Source organism: Varroa jacobsoni, unplaced genomic scaffold, assembly GCF_002532875.2.
Source record: "Varroa jacobsoni isolate VJ856 unplaced genomic scaffold, vjacob_1.0 scaffold_193, whole genome shotgun sequence".
Classification (NCBI taxonomy): Eukaryota; Metazoa; Arthropoda; class Arachnida; order Mesostigmata; family Varroidae; genus Varroa; species Varroa jacobsoni.
This window is the reverse complement of record NW_019213095.1, coordinates 335988-348322: the sequence shown is the minus strand read 5'-3', so window position 1 is coordinate 348322 and position 12335 is coordinate 335988. Positions and strand designations below refer to the sequence as shown.

At 38.6% G+C, this 12335-nt stretch overlaps 1 protein-coding gene across 1 annotated transcript; it reads left to right on the top strand.

Moving 5' to 3' along the window:
- Positions 1 to 802: 802 nt before the first annotated feature.
- LOC111272970 (ubiquitin domain-containing protein 2) lies at positions 803 to 12079 on the top strand. Its single transcript, XM_022854653.2, has 5 exons — positions 803 to 1677; positions 8299 to 8568; positions 9435 to 9568; positions 9820 to 9903; positions 10533 to 12079. Exons 1-5 carry the CDS (start codon positions 1599 to 1601, stop codon positions 10683 to 10685), a joined length of 720 nt encoding a protein of 239 aa, XP_022710388.1. The 5' UTR covers positions 803 to 1598; the 3' UTR covers positions 10686 to 12079.
- Positions 12080 to 12335: the final 256 nt, after the last annotated feature.

The window sequence follows — 12335 nt, the reverse complement described above, 5'->3', positions numbered from 1 at the left end:
TCCCGTTACTGCTCCTTTTGTCGATTTTTGTACTGTTGTACCCGTTTGGTAACACATACTAGTATTAAAAATAGTATTTGTGTAGCATAATGGTGTATTGTGACAGTCAGAACAGGTTAAAATGTTTGTCTCTATTGGAAAAAAATTATGCAGTGTGGTGGTAACTCTCGTAGATAGGGCACCAAACGAAATATACTAATGGTAATATACGACAGAAAATAAGAAAGGTGTGATGAACACACGGAAATCATTTGGCGAGAGATGGTTTGCGTGTGAGGTTATGATCTTGCTTGTTATTTTTTATAAGATTAGTAGCTAGACCCCTAATTTTTTTTGTATGTTTTTTGTGTAACTGGTAATTTGGTAATCCGATACTATTTTCATCACAACTTAAACGAACACCTGATTATTTTCGTGTTATATGAACAACTGCATTGCTTGCACAATACAACTTTAACTTCGTTCACGTCATAGGGAATCATGGCTTGATAAAATAAGCACTTGTACACATAGTCGCTTTTTCCATAAAAGTTTTGACACAAATAATTCATCATAAACCGAAGTATACCTTAATCTAACGGACGCAGATGAGAGTATTGTTACATCTGGAAAATATTTTAGTTATTGGTTACTAACCAAGTGCATAAGAAAACACATTTCAATAACAAATTTTCTAGTCAAAAAATTGGATCGCTGTATCGAAAAATGTTTTGTTTTTTGTTCATTTTGCGCCTTCATGTCCGCCCTTTCAACCCTCCTAGTTGTCGGAACGCGTCGGATCTTGCGATGGCCCGCCTCTCCCCTATGCACTTTTATCTGTGTGTTTGTTAATCGGTTTAGTGTAGAAGCGGCTGTTTTGCTGTCGTCGTCGTCGTCGACAACGATTGCGAATAGTACTGGGCCAGCGCCGCTGTCATTTGTTGTCGCTGTCCCTTCAGAAGCGCCACAGCGAAGCCGGCGGATGCTGTTGCTGTAACGAATGAAGGTCCGAAATGAAGAGGGGCTTTGCGTACAGCCATACCTACAGCACAAATTCACTACACATTATCATCTGCTGATAAACAAACAAGACAGGGTGCTCTGAAACAACGACGGCTATTTTCGGAATACGAGATGCTTCGAAAAAGATAGTTGTTTTTTTTTTGTTTCTGTGTCTAGCATCGTCTCAGCGAATGATAGGATTACGTCGCGATCGTCGATAAACCTTTGTTGGCCTATGCCACAAGCTGCCTGAGGAGTTCCGGCGACCGACGGAGCAAGGCGCAACATCACTATACAGTTGTAGTAATAGCAGTGTTGCTGTTAGCTATGCATTGCTGGTAACGGCAAGGGCGTAAAAACTGAAAAGATTTCGTGGCGACCAACTGTAGCGCACCCACAGGTGTGGCGGATGTATCGATAGCAGCAGTCGTCGTGGTGCAAGCTGGATGCTGTTTGCGGCTGAGCTAGCCTCGCCATCTGCATCTGCAGCAGCAGCAGCAGCATTGCCGTTCAGTGGGTGAGGCTGTGTTTGTGTTACCGCCGCTGCCGAGTGGTGACCACAGAATTTCTACTCATTTCGAAGGTTGGCAACAGCGATTACCATTATTCGATACGAGATGGGCAGCTGTCTCAGCTCGCGAGAGCGGTCGAGACCATCTAGTGCTGACGTTCAGGTCGGCAGCGTTCAGCTATCAGGTTGGCTACAAATGCAACACTTATAATGTTTCATGTTTCATTCAATACTAGATAAATGCACACTTTAGATTTTTGTCGTGGTATCCTTCTATATTCGAATTATTGTAAGAGCGTTGTTGTCGTTGCCGTTATTGCCCGACTAATTTTTGGAAATAATTTTCGTTAGTCAGAAACTGTATTGTCCAAAAACGTTACTACTCACTGCTAAAAAAAGATGGAAACAATTCTAGCCTCTAGTCTGGCGGCGAAAGAGAAATGGCATACTCCTGTTTGAACAGTTACTTAAGCGTCGACGTAAATTGATCATGATATAGAATAGTATAAGGACACGCAGAAATAGCTTATCAGTTGAAATCCTATAACATTCTGCTTTTGGAAGACACGTTACATAAAAAAAAAAACATTAGAAGATAGTAGGAGGTAACGTAATCGTTGCAGTTCCATGGTATTGGGTTCAAAACCACGTATAGCCAAAAATAAATTGTTTTGTATATATAATCAGTCCCAAATAGCTTAAATTAATATATATAACAACTGATGCTTTATCTACTAAACAGGAGTATGTGAAAAAGGAAGACTGCCGGTCCGAGCTATCGAATTGGAGAATCGTCAGTTTTTTACTACTTATATAACACGTGAGACTTCTTATATACCAAAAGAATTAACGGGGTGAAAACATTAGTTTATCGAATGAACCCTTTATTCTAGTGGCTCCGTAGACTAGTGGATGAAGACAATTTATAAAGCCATAATTTGACCTAGCACGAATTAGTTATAGCCAGGGCTAATGTTAAATGTGGAATGAGATTGAAGAGTGTCCGTTCTCTTTAAGGAAGCTTTTAGAGTTCTAGGGGCGATATTTTATTTTTACATGAATTATTGTTAACTTTCATTTACAAGCTAGAATGTTTAGTTACGGCTGGCTATTGAAAAAAAATTAATCCGGAATATTTCCTCAGTGATCCTTGACCCAGGAGTAGCTTTGAAAATCAATATAACTGTCAAAGGTTTAAGAAAATACCTGTAAACTATACTGCGGATCTAAGTAAACAAGTCAGTAATATAATAACTAAATCGTAAAAATATAAACGCTCATGCTGCAAGATGGGCATATTGAATAACGATGCGACATCTTCAGAGTTTTTTTTGAGATGCACAGCTGTTTCTTAATATCTGAGATCATTCATTCGGATATTGTTTTTAGGCCTTTAGCAGGCCAGTTGCGATGAGCTATGAAAAAGTAGAAAGCTTGATTGCTTTATGAATATATTGTTTATGAATACATCCTGAAGATTAGCTGTGACGATAGCTTGCCGTACAAATTTTGTATTCAGTAAATGTTCTATTGCTAGAAATACTGCGAGCCATTGCGTTGAAAAACTTCGGAACGAAAATTTTGAAATTAAAAGTGAGTCTCGTGGAAGGCCCTCTGGACAGGAGTATAAGGAACAGCCGAGAGCTATGATAGAGGCTGACTTGTCTCCACGTGCATGGGAATTAGCACGCAGGGGTGGTTTATATAAAAATGTTATACTTTTTCTACTTGGTCAAATTCATAAGATAAAAAAATTGGAGAAACGGCTACCGCATGATTTGAGCGATGATAAAAACAGACGTAGAGATGCTTATCTCTTTTCGTTGTCACGTTATAACGGTGAATTCTTCGTACACTGAATGGTAATGAAAAATTATCAGAAAAACTATCGGTGGTTAGATGCAATTGAACTGGCGGGACATCACCCTAAAGTAACTGTGCATGCGGCTGTAAAATCTTGTGGTGCCTGTTTGGCTCTTTATTGTAGGATCTACTCACGACAGCTCCTAAGACCTGGTTCGTCAATTACAGCTGAAGTGTATCGTTAACAATTAAAGATGAAAAATTTAGCATTAGGTAGCCAAAAAATAAATCACTTTTATAGCACGATGACGTTCGACTGCAGAAATCACTCTGTAACCATCACAGTGTCTGACATTCTTTCCGCAGACGGCGCATTTTTTTTAAAATTCCAATTACTGCTTGATAAGTAAATTATTGAAATCTCAGCATGACGTTGAAATTGCTTTTTAAGACTTTACAGAATGTTTCGTTCGCTGTCGGCTTTGGACTTTGGTCAATGACGCGAGCTAACTATGATACTATGGTAGGCAACTTTTTTTCTACTTCGTCGGTTGCTCGAGCACCAAGAAATCTCGTATTCTGTCAGGTAATAATGGTCGTGAGGCAAGTGGTATAGAGGCAAGTGGTCGATTTCGATCTGTATGTCATTAGTGAATATCACGAAACGTTATACAGTCGTACGTAAATGTTGTTTAATGATACATGACATAGCCTACATCATGTATGTTCCCTTCCGACGTGCGCATTCGATAATCCCTACTTATTTTCTCGCGGGGATCAATAAAAACGTTTTTTTAAATGGTGCCGCTAATTTACTATGCTGCAGCAGCTATGGTCAATACGCTGTCTGGGAAGCGGAATCAAAACATTCGATGGTACAGGTAAAGGTGTAGTACTTTCGATCCCTTGACACAAATGTAACTTAAAAAATGTAACTTAACTAGTGCAGTTTGATGATGCTCGATGACACTGATTGTCCGAGCCTTTGACGTGACCTTTCAAATAGTGGCCGACGCAAGCTTACGTGATATTGATCCAGCTCGTCTACAAGCCACCACAACAAGTCTCAATTGTTTTACCGTACACCGTATATGATGAGCCATAACTGGCTTTGTTCTCGAGAACAAGTTCTGCTAGCGAATGACCAAGACTGATAGTCTATCAGTGTCCAAACAGCCTTGTACAATATTGCCTCACTGTCGTATTCAACCGCATCTGATCATCGAACTAGTCGAACTCAAATAGAAGATCCAGGTTCCGTCTCTGAGCTACGGTGCGCAGCTTTTTAAAATTGTTGGTATATAATAATATATGGGTACAATAATATATAGGTATAAATCTGAAAAAATTTCGCCTATAGCGATTTCTACATAAGGGCAACAATATGTTAATTTCTTAATATGTTAACAAGCTTGTTATACAAAATCTGATCTACATAGTTATTATTAACAACGTATTTAGTAAAAGTAAGTTACTACCTTTAGTTAAGTTGGTCCACTTACGTAAGTTCCATTGAGCTCGATTTCATTGAATCAGCTGATACCATTACTGCAAGTCATTACCAATAACGGCATTATAGGTTCCAGGGGATTATGGGAATAACGCTTAAGAAAGTCGGTCGAAGAGAACTAACGTAGTGCAGTTGTGCATGATTATATCTGAAGAACTAATAAATTCACTGTATTCGAGACCTCGTGGAAAGCACTTATAACGAAATGTACTTGTAACTAAAAACCCTTTTTATTATACGCGGAAAATATTGGCCGAATTAGTGAACGTAAATAGTGTTGCAGAAATTAAGAATCCTAATGCCTCCAAGAAAATTTTTAGGTGCCACTTTTTGGGCAAAATCTTGCTCCAATCAAAATTTATCGCATTTTCTATTATTTACTGTCTATTTACTACTATTTATTAGGACTTCGCCTAACTTTAATTCTATATATGTTGGGTACATTGGTATTACGTTGTATCATATATGTTGTGCTGCTTGTGGATTGAGATGATAATTTGCATATTATATGGGTGCTATAGTCGTTATGAACTGGACCGATGTATATGTAAGTGAATATTGAACGCCAGTCGATATAAAAGACGACAAACTATCTCCTTCTGCGCACCCGTGCGAAAGCCTCCTTATATCAAGGAATCTATTGACGATCGAGGTGTCATACTGCTTTAATTACGGTCTATTAGAATATAAGACTAACAAATAAATTGACTTCCCGACTGATTTTCCATAAATTCGTTTCATTTAAACATGGTCATAAGCTATTTGTGTCATTTACATAACGTTCGAAATTCAAATCATACAATTATTGCTGTTATTTACGACAGTCTTAGGTATGGTTTTACTGAGGTCCACAACGATTATTAGAAAAACAGTCGTTAGTTAGTGAGGAAAACAGTTAAGCTACTCACGTCTCTATTACGAGGATTTGTGAAGCTCTTTGTTCTTTGGTAGAAATTAATCAGATACATGTCTAAATTTTAGAGCTTTAATAATGCATCAAATGATTTTTTTTTATGTGAGTTGTTGTAGTAAGACAACAACAGACGAAGGTCTATATAACTATCTTTTACTTCCAAACGATCAATCGGCTATGCATTATCGCGGTTCACGCGGTGAATCGACTGAGTCGTATTACTTTTAAGCGGGAAAATCTGCTTTTCTCCTCTTGAAAATCCAGCATTTGATCCGTGTCCATAGACGGAATGTGATATTGAATTTAGTTATTGGTATTCTGTTCAACTTGTTTTCCTTAAAACGTTGATACTCCAGATCTGACCAGACAGACACTTGTGGGTTCGTTGATCGTGTTCGGAAAACGTATTATTGGTCTTTGGCACCCGCGAAGTTTAGAATAAACTAACCCCATCGTAGCTATGTAGTCAACTAGTAAAAATCACATCTTCGACAGTCACTTCTTTTATCTGTTTGATGTAGAGTCTGTATTACAGTTAGACTGCTGTGTAATGAACTGTTGTTCTATACTACTGGACAGGAGACCTATTCGATAGAGTCAGAAGTTCAGTTGTAGTTTTGGTTTGCTATTCTCGATTATCGTGGCGGACACTGCATAGGTGGCTGGATAATTTCTAAGTACGGCGTCTCGGTAAGATGTCCCGGACCATTCTCGACGAGATTAAAACATCGGCTCCGCGTAGATAGGTTCAACAAATGAACTGTTTTTCTATGCACCTACCGGGTTATGTCGAAACGGTTCATTTTCTTTCACATGATCAGTTCACTACTCTGTTGTAAGTAGTGTAGCCCTCGGCATTGTCAAAAAGTTTTCTCATCGAAGAATCACAGGGCATCATTGCCAGCTGTAGTGTTACATTACTATATAGTTTCCTTTTTGCTATAGTTAGACTTGACAATGCAATCGCTTCTTGTGGTGTCTCGGATACGCGTCTGAGTGACTATTGATGCATGATCAGTATTAAGCACTTCTGCAAGACGCAAGTGATGTCTACTTTTATGTTACTATTAGCGAAATGGTTGTCTATCCAAACTAAATCGAATGTAGCTAAATTCGTATAAGTATTATTGGTACTTCAGCCATATCGAATAAAACTGTCTTCGAGGAATTGCGACTTTGATAGGGTAGCTGATTTGAGAAGGTACGCTCATTGGTACGGCGGCATTGATTGATCGCCACTCGTGTGGCTCGGAAGGCTTTAAGGCTGGCTGTATCGGAAGCTGACGTAAACGTCTGCGTTCAATTTAGATCGTGCGAGCTCTGCTCTGTGTGTTAAGCAGGCAACATAAACTTAAAAGTTTAGTATATTAAATATAATTAAGTAATAAGATTAACGTATATACAGTTTATCTCTCGGTAGTTGAAATTCGTCTATTTGAAGTTTGAAAAAAAAATTTAGGAACAGTTCACAAAAATAGTCACCATTTCGGATGTTTTTCGCTCATTTCTGTTTTAAGAAAGACCCGATGATCAATTATTTGAATTTCAAATGCGTAGGAGAGTATAATTGTTAACTGGCAAATTTGTACAGAGTGTGTGTTTTGACAGAGGAGTCGAAACAATTTGCATGAATACTTCTTTATTTTATCAAAAAATTAGAGGTGAACTAATATATTGGTCACGTGTTAACTGCTTGCAAAACGTATTTCAGATTTCTTGTTTTTCATGGAGAAATTAATTTCTTTTAGAAATTTGTCACATTCAAAGACTATATTTTACTATGTATTACAGTTGGTTGCCTGCAGTTTCGTTTGCTCCAAGCTCTCTATGTTTCGAGTCTTATATCTGGTATCGCCGTTAGACATTCCATCAGAGGGTGGTTGACTGGATGCACGAAATGAAGTGCTTATGCGCGAGTTCTACGTTATTTATTAATTAGCCATTACCCAAAATGTGTTACCGGCTAAGATGTCACGGGGACGTTTGCTCAAAACGAAAAAAACTGCCTACCTCCCTAATTGTATTTCATTGCTTATAGGCTCATAATGTGGCTTTTGCGAAGCAGGGTAGGCTTCGATGTTTTTACATGGATTATTTTATCACTTTATTAGTAATCAAATATAAAAGGTACTTAACCCGCGTGTCGAATATGAATCGTGACAAATAATGTAGTTTTCTAATAAATTTGAAGAAGCAAGTTAAGTTTCCCAGCAGAAAACAGTTGAATCAAAAGTTTGCTTCAAGGAGAAGTTCTAAGCATCCAGGGGACTTTAAAACGTGATATGTCATTTAAAGTCATAAGATCTTAAAAAAGGCTTACGATTCTAGCTCCATGAATTGTTAGCAGGTAGTTTCTTTAATCACTTTATTAGGAACAGATTATGAATAATAGTAACAATAACCATCATCACCATCAGGTCGCTCACTTCTCGTATTAGTAGTAGGATTCATTCTAATAGGGACTCATTTTTGTTTTATTTTATTTTGTGTTCTGGTCTGATATTAATGCTCTTTCCGGCTGATATTTTTCCTGCCGGTTGTTGACGTGGCGTGACTGACCGACTGTTCTATAACTTCTAGCAATCACAATGGGTAAGAACCAGGCTTTACGAAACGAGCCACTTAAGTGGAGAAGTGAAACGCCAATAACGGAAGGCCAGTTGCGCTCGAAGAGAGCTGAGTTCTGGGATACAGCGCCAGCCTTCGAGGGTCGTCGTGAGATCTGGGACGCTCTAAGAGCGGCTGCAGTGGCCGCTGAAGGTGGTGACTACGCCCTGGCGCAGGCCATCGTTGACGGGGCGAGCATATCCTTGCCTGGTGGGACCTTGCTTGAATGCTACGATGAACTTGGTAAGAGATTGAAAAATGAGAAAAAACGCACTATCACGCGAAATCTACATACGTGTAAAACACGCAAACATATATTGGCACATGATGAATTTTGCGTGTGCACCATTTCTATTGAGATTTATGATCTGACTAACGGATAGATTGTTTGACCCTTCACGCACCGAGAAAAAAACAGTTTATGTTGGCTTTATCGACCTTAAATGTGTTTATTCAAACCCAGATGTTTTGAAGACGTTTGTTAAGATTGCTCTTCGTTATCGCTGACGCTTTGTTTCAACAATGTTCGACAAGTTATTCTGGAAACTTGTAATTTACAAGCGCTTTCACTCTTATTTCGAGGCATAAAATTTTCAAGCCATCTGTAGTGGTATAGAAGTCTCAGGCCTGTAGTGTTAGCGTTAAAATTTTAATCAGTGTCAACAATAAAAGAAGCTTCACATTTCGGTTGTACCATTGAATTCCTAAAAGAGAAACAGCTAATGATAGCTTATATACAAAGAACCAGTAATGAATTAAGATTTAGCCATATAAGTGGCTGACGGACTTTTTTTGGCAGATCGCGTACGCGATTTTTACGTTAACGCGAAACAAGCTTAATGCGTAGTCAGGCATGTACGTGCCCAAGCATAGTATACTAGAGGAAATCGTAAGGTTAAGCGGCCTCATTTAATCATAATCGGCCGAATCTTAAAATTAAATTTGATTAGATTTACCTTAACCGGACACATCTGTGTTCTAAAATAGATTGGATGATGTATTGTGGAAAAAAATTATTACACAGACACTTTTTTACTATTGTGCAGTTCCTTCGGCTCAAACAATATAATTATTAGGCCTCGTTTAATTCATTTAATCGTTTAACACAGGCAATCGTTATCAGCTTCCAATTTATTGTCTTTGTTCTCCAATCAATCTTGTTGAGGATTCATCGAGTTCTTTGAGCGACAGCCCATCGCCGGAAAGCGAGCCGTACGTCAGTGGCGAGGAACTCATTGTGAAGGTAATGTGTTTTGGCAGGAGCCTAATTAAACTTGTTTATTCGATTCATTATTGTAGCCATAAAATGAATAAGGGTTATTCAGAAAGGTAACTCTGAACACTAATTCCAATAACGACTCATAATCGCTCACTGGTCTTCGAAGTTCAACCTTGAGCCGTACGTTCTGATAATACGAAACATATATGTGTATAATCAATAACTATTATAGCTAGGTATTTTCGAGTGGTTTTGTTTACCTTTTGTCTACGCAGGTTCGCACCTCAACACAGGGACCCGATATGAAACTAACGCTCCGCACAGGAGAGACAATTTTACATGCTAAACGCAGGCTACAGGTTAGATGTTCACCATTGTTTTTATCCTATTTTAAGGTCTATAAGGGTAGATAAAGTTCGTTGACCTCGATTCATAGGTCGTCTTAATGAAAAAAATCGGGTGTCTAAATGCTGCTCTTGCAGCTTCGGAAGTTCCTATTGGTTCCTGAGGCAAGCTCTCAGGCTGTTCTCTTAAATGGATCAATGTATGTATGTATATCAAAAAGAAAAAAACTGATGAAAACGTACATCAGCATAAATAATGTTCAGCTAATCATTGCTACTAAATTGGAAAATCGGCCACAAGCCTTTTTTAATCTAGTGACTGTTTTCGGCGCATATAATTAACAAACTGTATTATAACAAATTGTAAACTATTACCTCTTGTTTCTACTAATTGTTAACTTGGAGTATATAAAAATGGAAGACGTTTTACAACCCAAGAGTCAGAATATATTTTTGCACTCAAGCTGTGTTCTGCTATGGCTATTCTATTTATTGTAAATCTGGACGACTTTTCAGGTTTATATTTGTTCAATGATAGTGTCGCTCATTGAAACTGTTACATATATCACCGATCTCTGTAGAGATCTGTGTCTGCAAGAGGAGCTGTACCATCTAACGTATCTTACTATGTTGTTCCTTTCCAGGGAGCCATTGAAGTGGACGCTGCTAACCAACGATGGTTTTTCGGCGGAAAATTGTTACAGGATAAGCAAAAAATTAGTGAGACCAAGCTTCAGTTCGGTCATGTAGTTCAAGTGGCGCTGCCACCACCTCCGTCCAATGACCAGATGACGTGAGGTTGCATTCTCCTACAGTTATGCCGAGTGATTTAGCGACAACACGCCACAACAAAGATGGCATATGCTTTAATCTGTTCAGCATACCGTTTCAGAAGTATAAGCTTCCTTTGGTAAATGTCTAACGCTAGTGACGGCTTTGAATAAGTCGTCATACAAGAAACGTTAGGAGCCATCTTGATAGCGGTGTACTGAGCGTTTTATCTACGTAAAGTATAGGGATAAAACATAAAGGTCTAAGGCGAAGCAGGCTAGTGAAACAGTTGTCGGTCGAATTGTGTGTGTATATTTATGTCGGCCGAACGACAACTTGGTTGGTTGAGGCAAACCTCAGCCCAATCATGTGGATCAACAGGGCTCTGAATTATTTAGTTTAAAAGGATAAAATGTACATGGCTGCCAGCTCAAATGAGCATTTGCGGAGATGCCTGCGTAAATGTATGATGGATCATCGATTGAAGATGAGAATATAGCAGTGTGCAATAATGGCCATATTGTTTCAAGCCGGGACCATTGCCTTGCGAGCTAAACAGGTTCTAGGTTTAGGCTCGTCGATAAGTACAGGCGAGGACTTCTCTACTAACTGATTCTACTAGGAATACTTGAATTAGCAGCCAAGCTTTTTGATTAGGATTTCACTTTATCCGTTCGATAAATCTACCATCGAGCCAGTGAAGTGAGATGATACACAAATGATTGTTTTGCTATGAATTCTAGATGATTATCGAGCTTCTTGAGCCGACAATATATGATTTTGCATAACGACTTCATCTTAAAGATAGATATCAGTGACTCATGGCCGACAAAAGCAAACGAGCGCGAGGGTTCAGAGGAAATCTCATCGCCATTCCGCAGTCGCTACGTTAAGAGAGACAAATTGCTAAGATCGAGCAGTTCATATGGCGTAAAATATACTTTGTTCTGCAATTGCCCAGCTTGACGTTGCGAGATAGATGCCATCTGCTGAAACATCTTAATTATGTTTAACGAAGTTGCATTAATAATAGCAAAATAATGATAACGAGAGTGACACAATGATAATTTAATTGCACGCTAGATACGTTTAAGAATGGGATTTTCTACGAGCCGTTCCTTAATTTGTTGGCTGCAAAGCTGGTAAGCGTCAGTGTGTATGTGCCATGAAAAGAATCTCACAGTAAGTTGGTCGTTCAGAGTCCACAACAAAGTAAATAGATGGTTGAAGAACGACACATTGTACATTGTATTTAAGACACAAATTGAAAAATTAACAAATTCTCTCTCTCATATATATATATATATATATATATATATATATATGGTAGTGAAGATAATAATAAATAGAGAGGGGTGGCTGACAAGTACACGTATTCCATGAAGAGAACTGTGTGAAATAAATAACGATATATTCGTAATGCAGGTGCATTGATTGTAGTTACCGTATCTCTTAGTATTGTTACCATAGCTCACACGTTGCGTGCCTCATCTAAAGATCGAACAGACAAATAGGAAGAGAGCTACGGCAAACTGCACAAAGGTAAGCAAAAGGCCCATAGGTGGAAACTTAACGTAGACGGTGCAACAGCTAAATCCAGCTCAATCGACGACCTTTTTTTTAAGTCATTTTGACGACACCTTTAAGCGATGTAGTTTACTCAAAAATGGTCATTG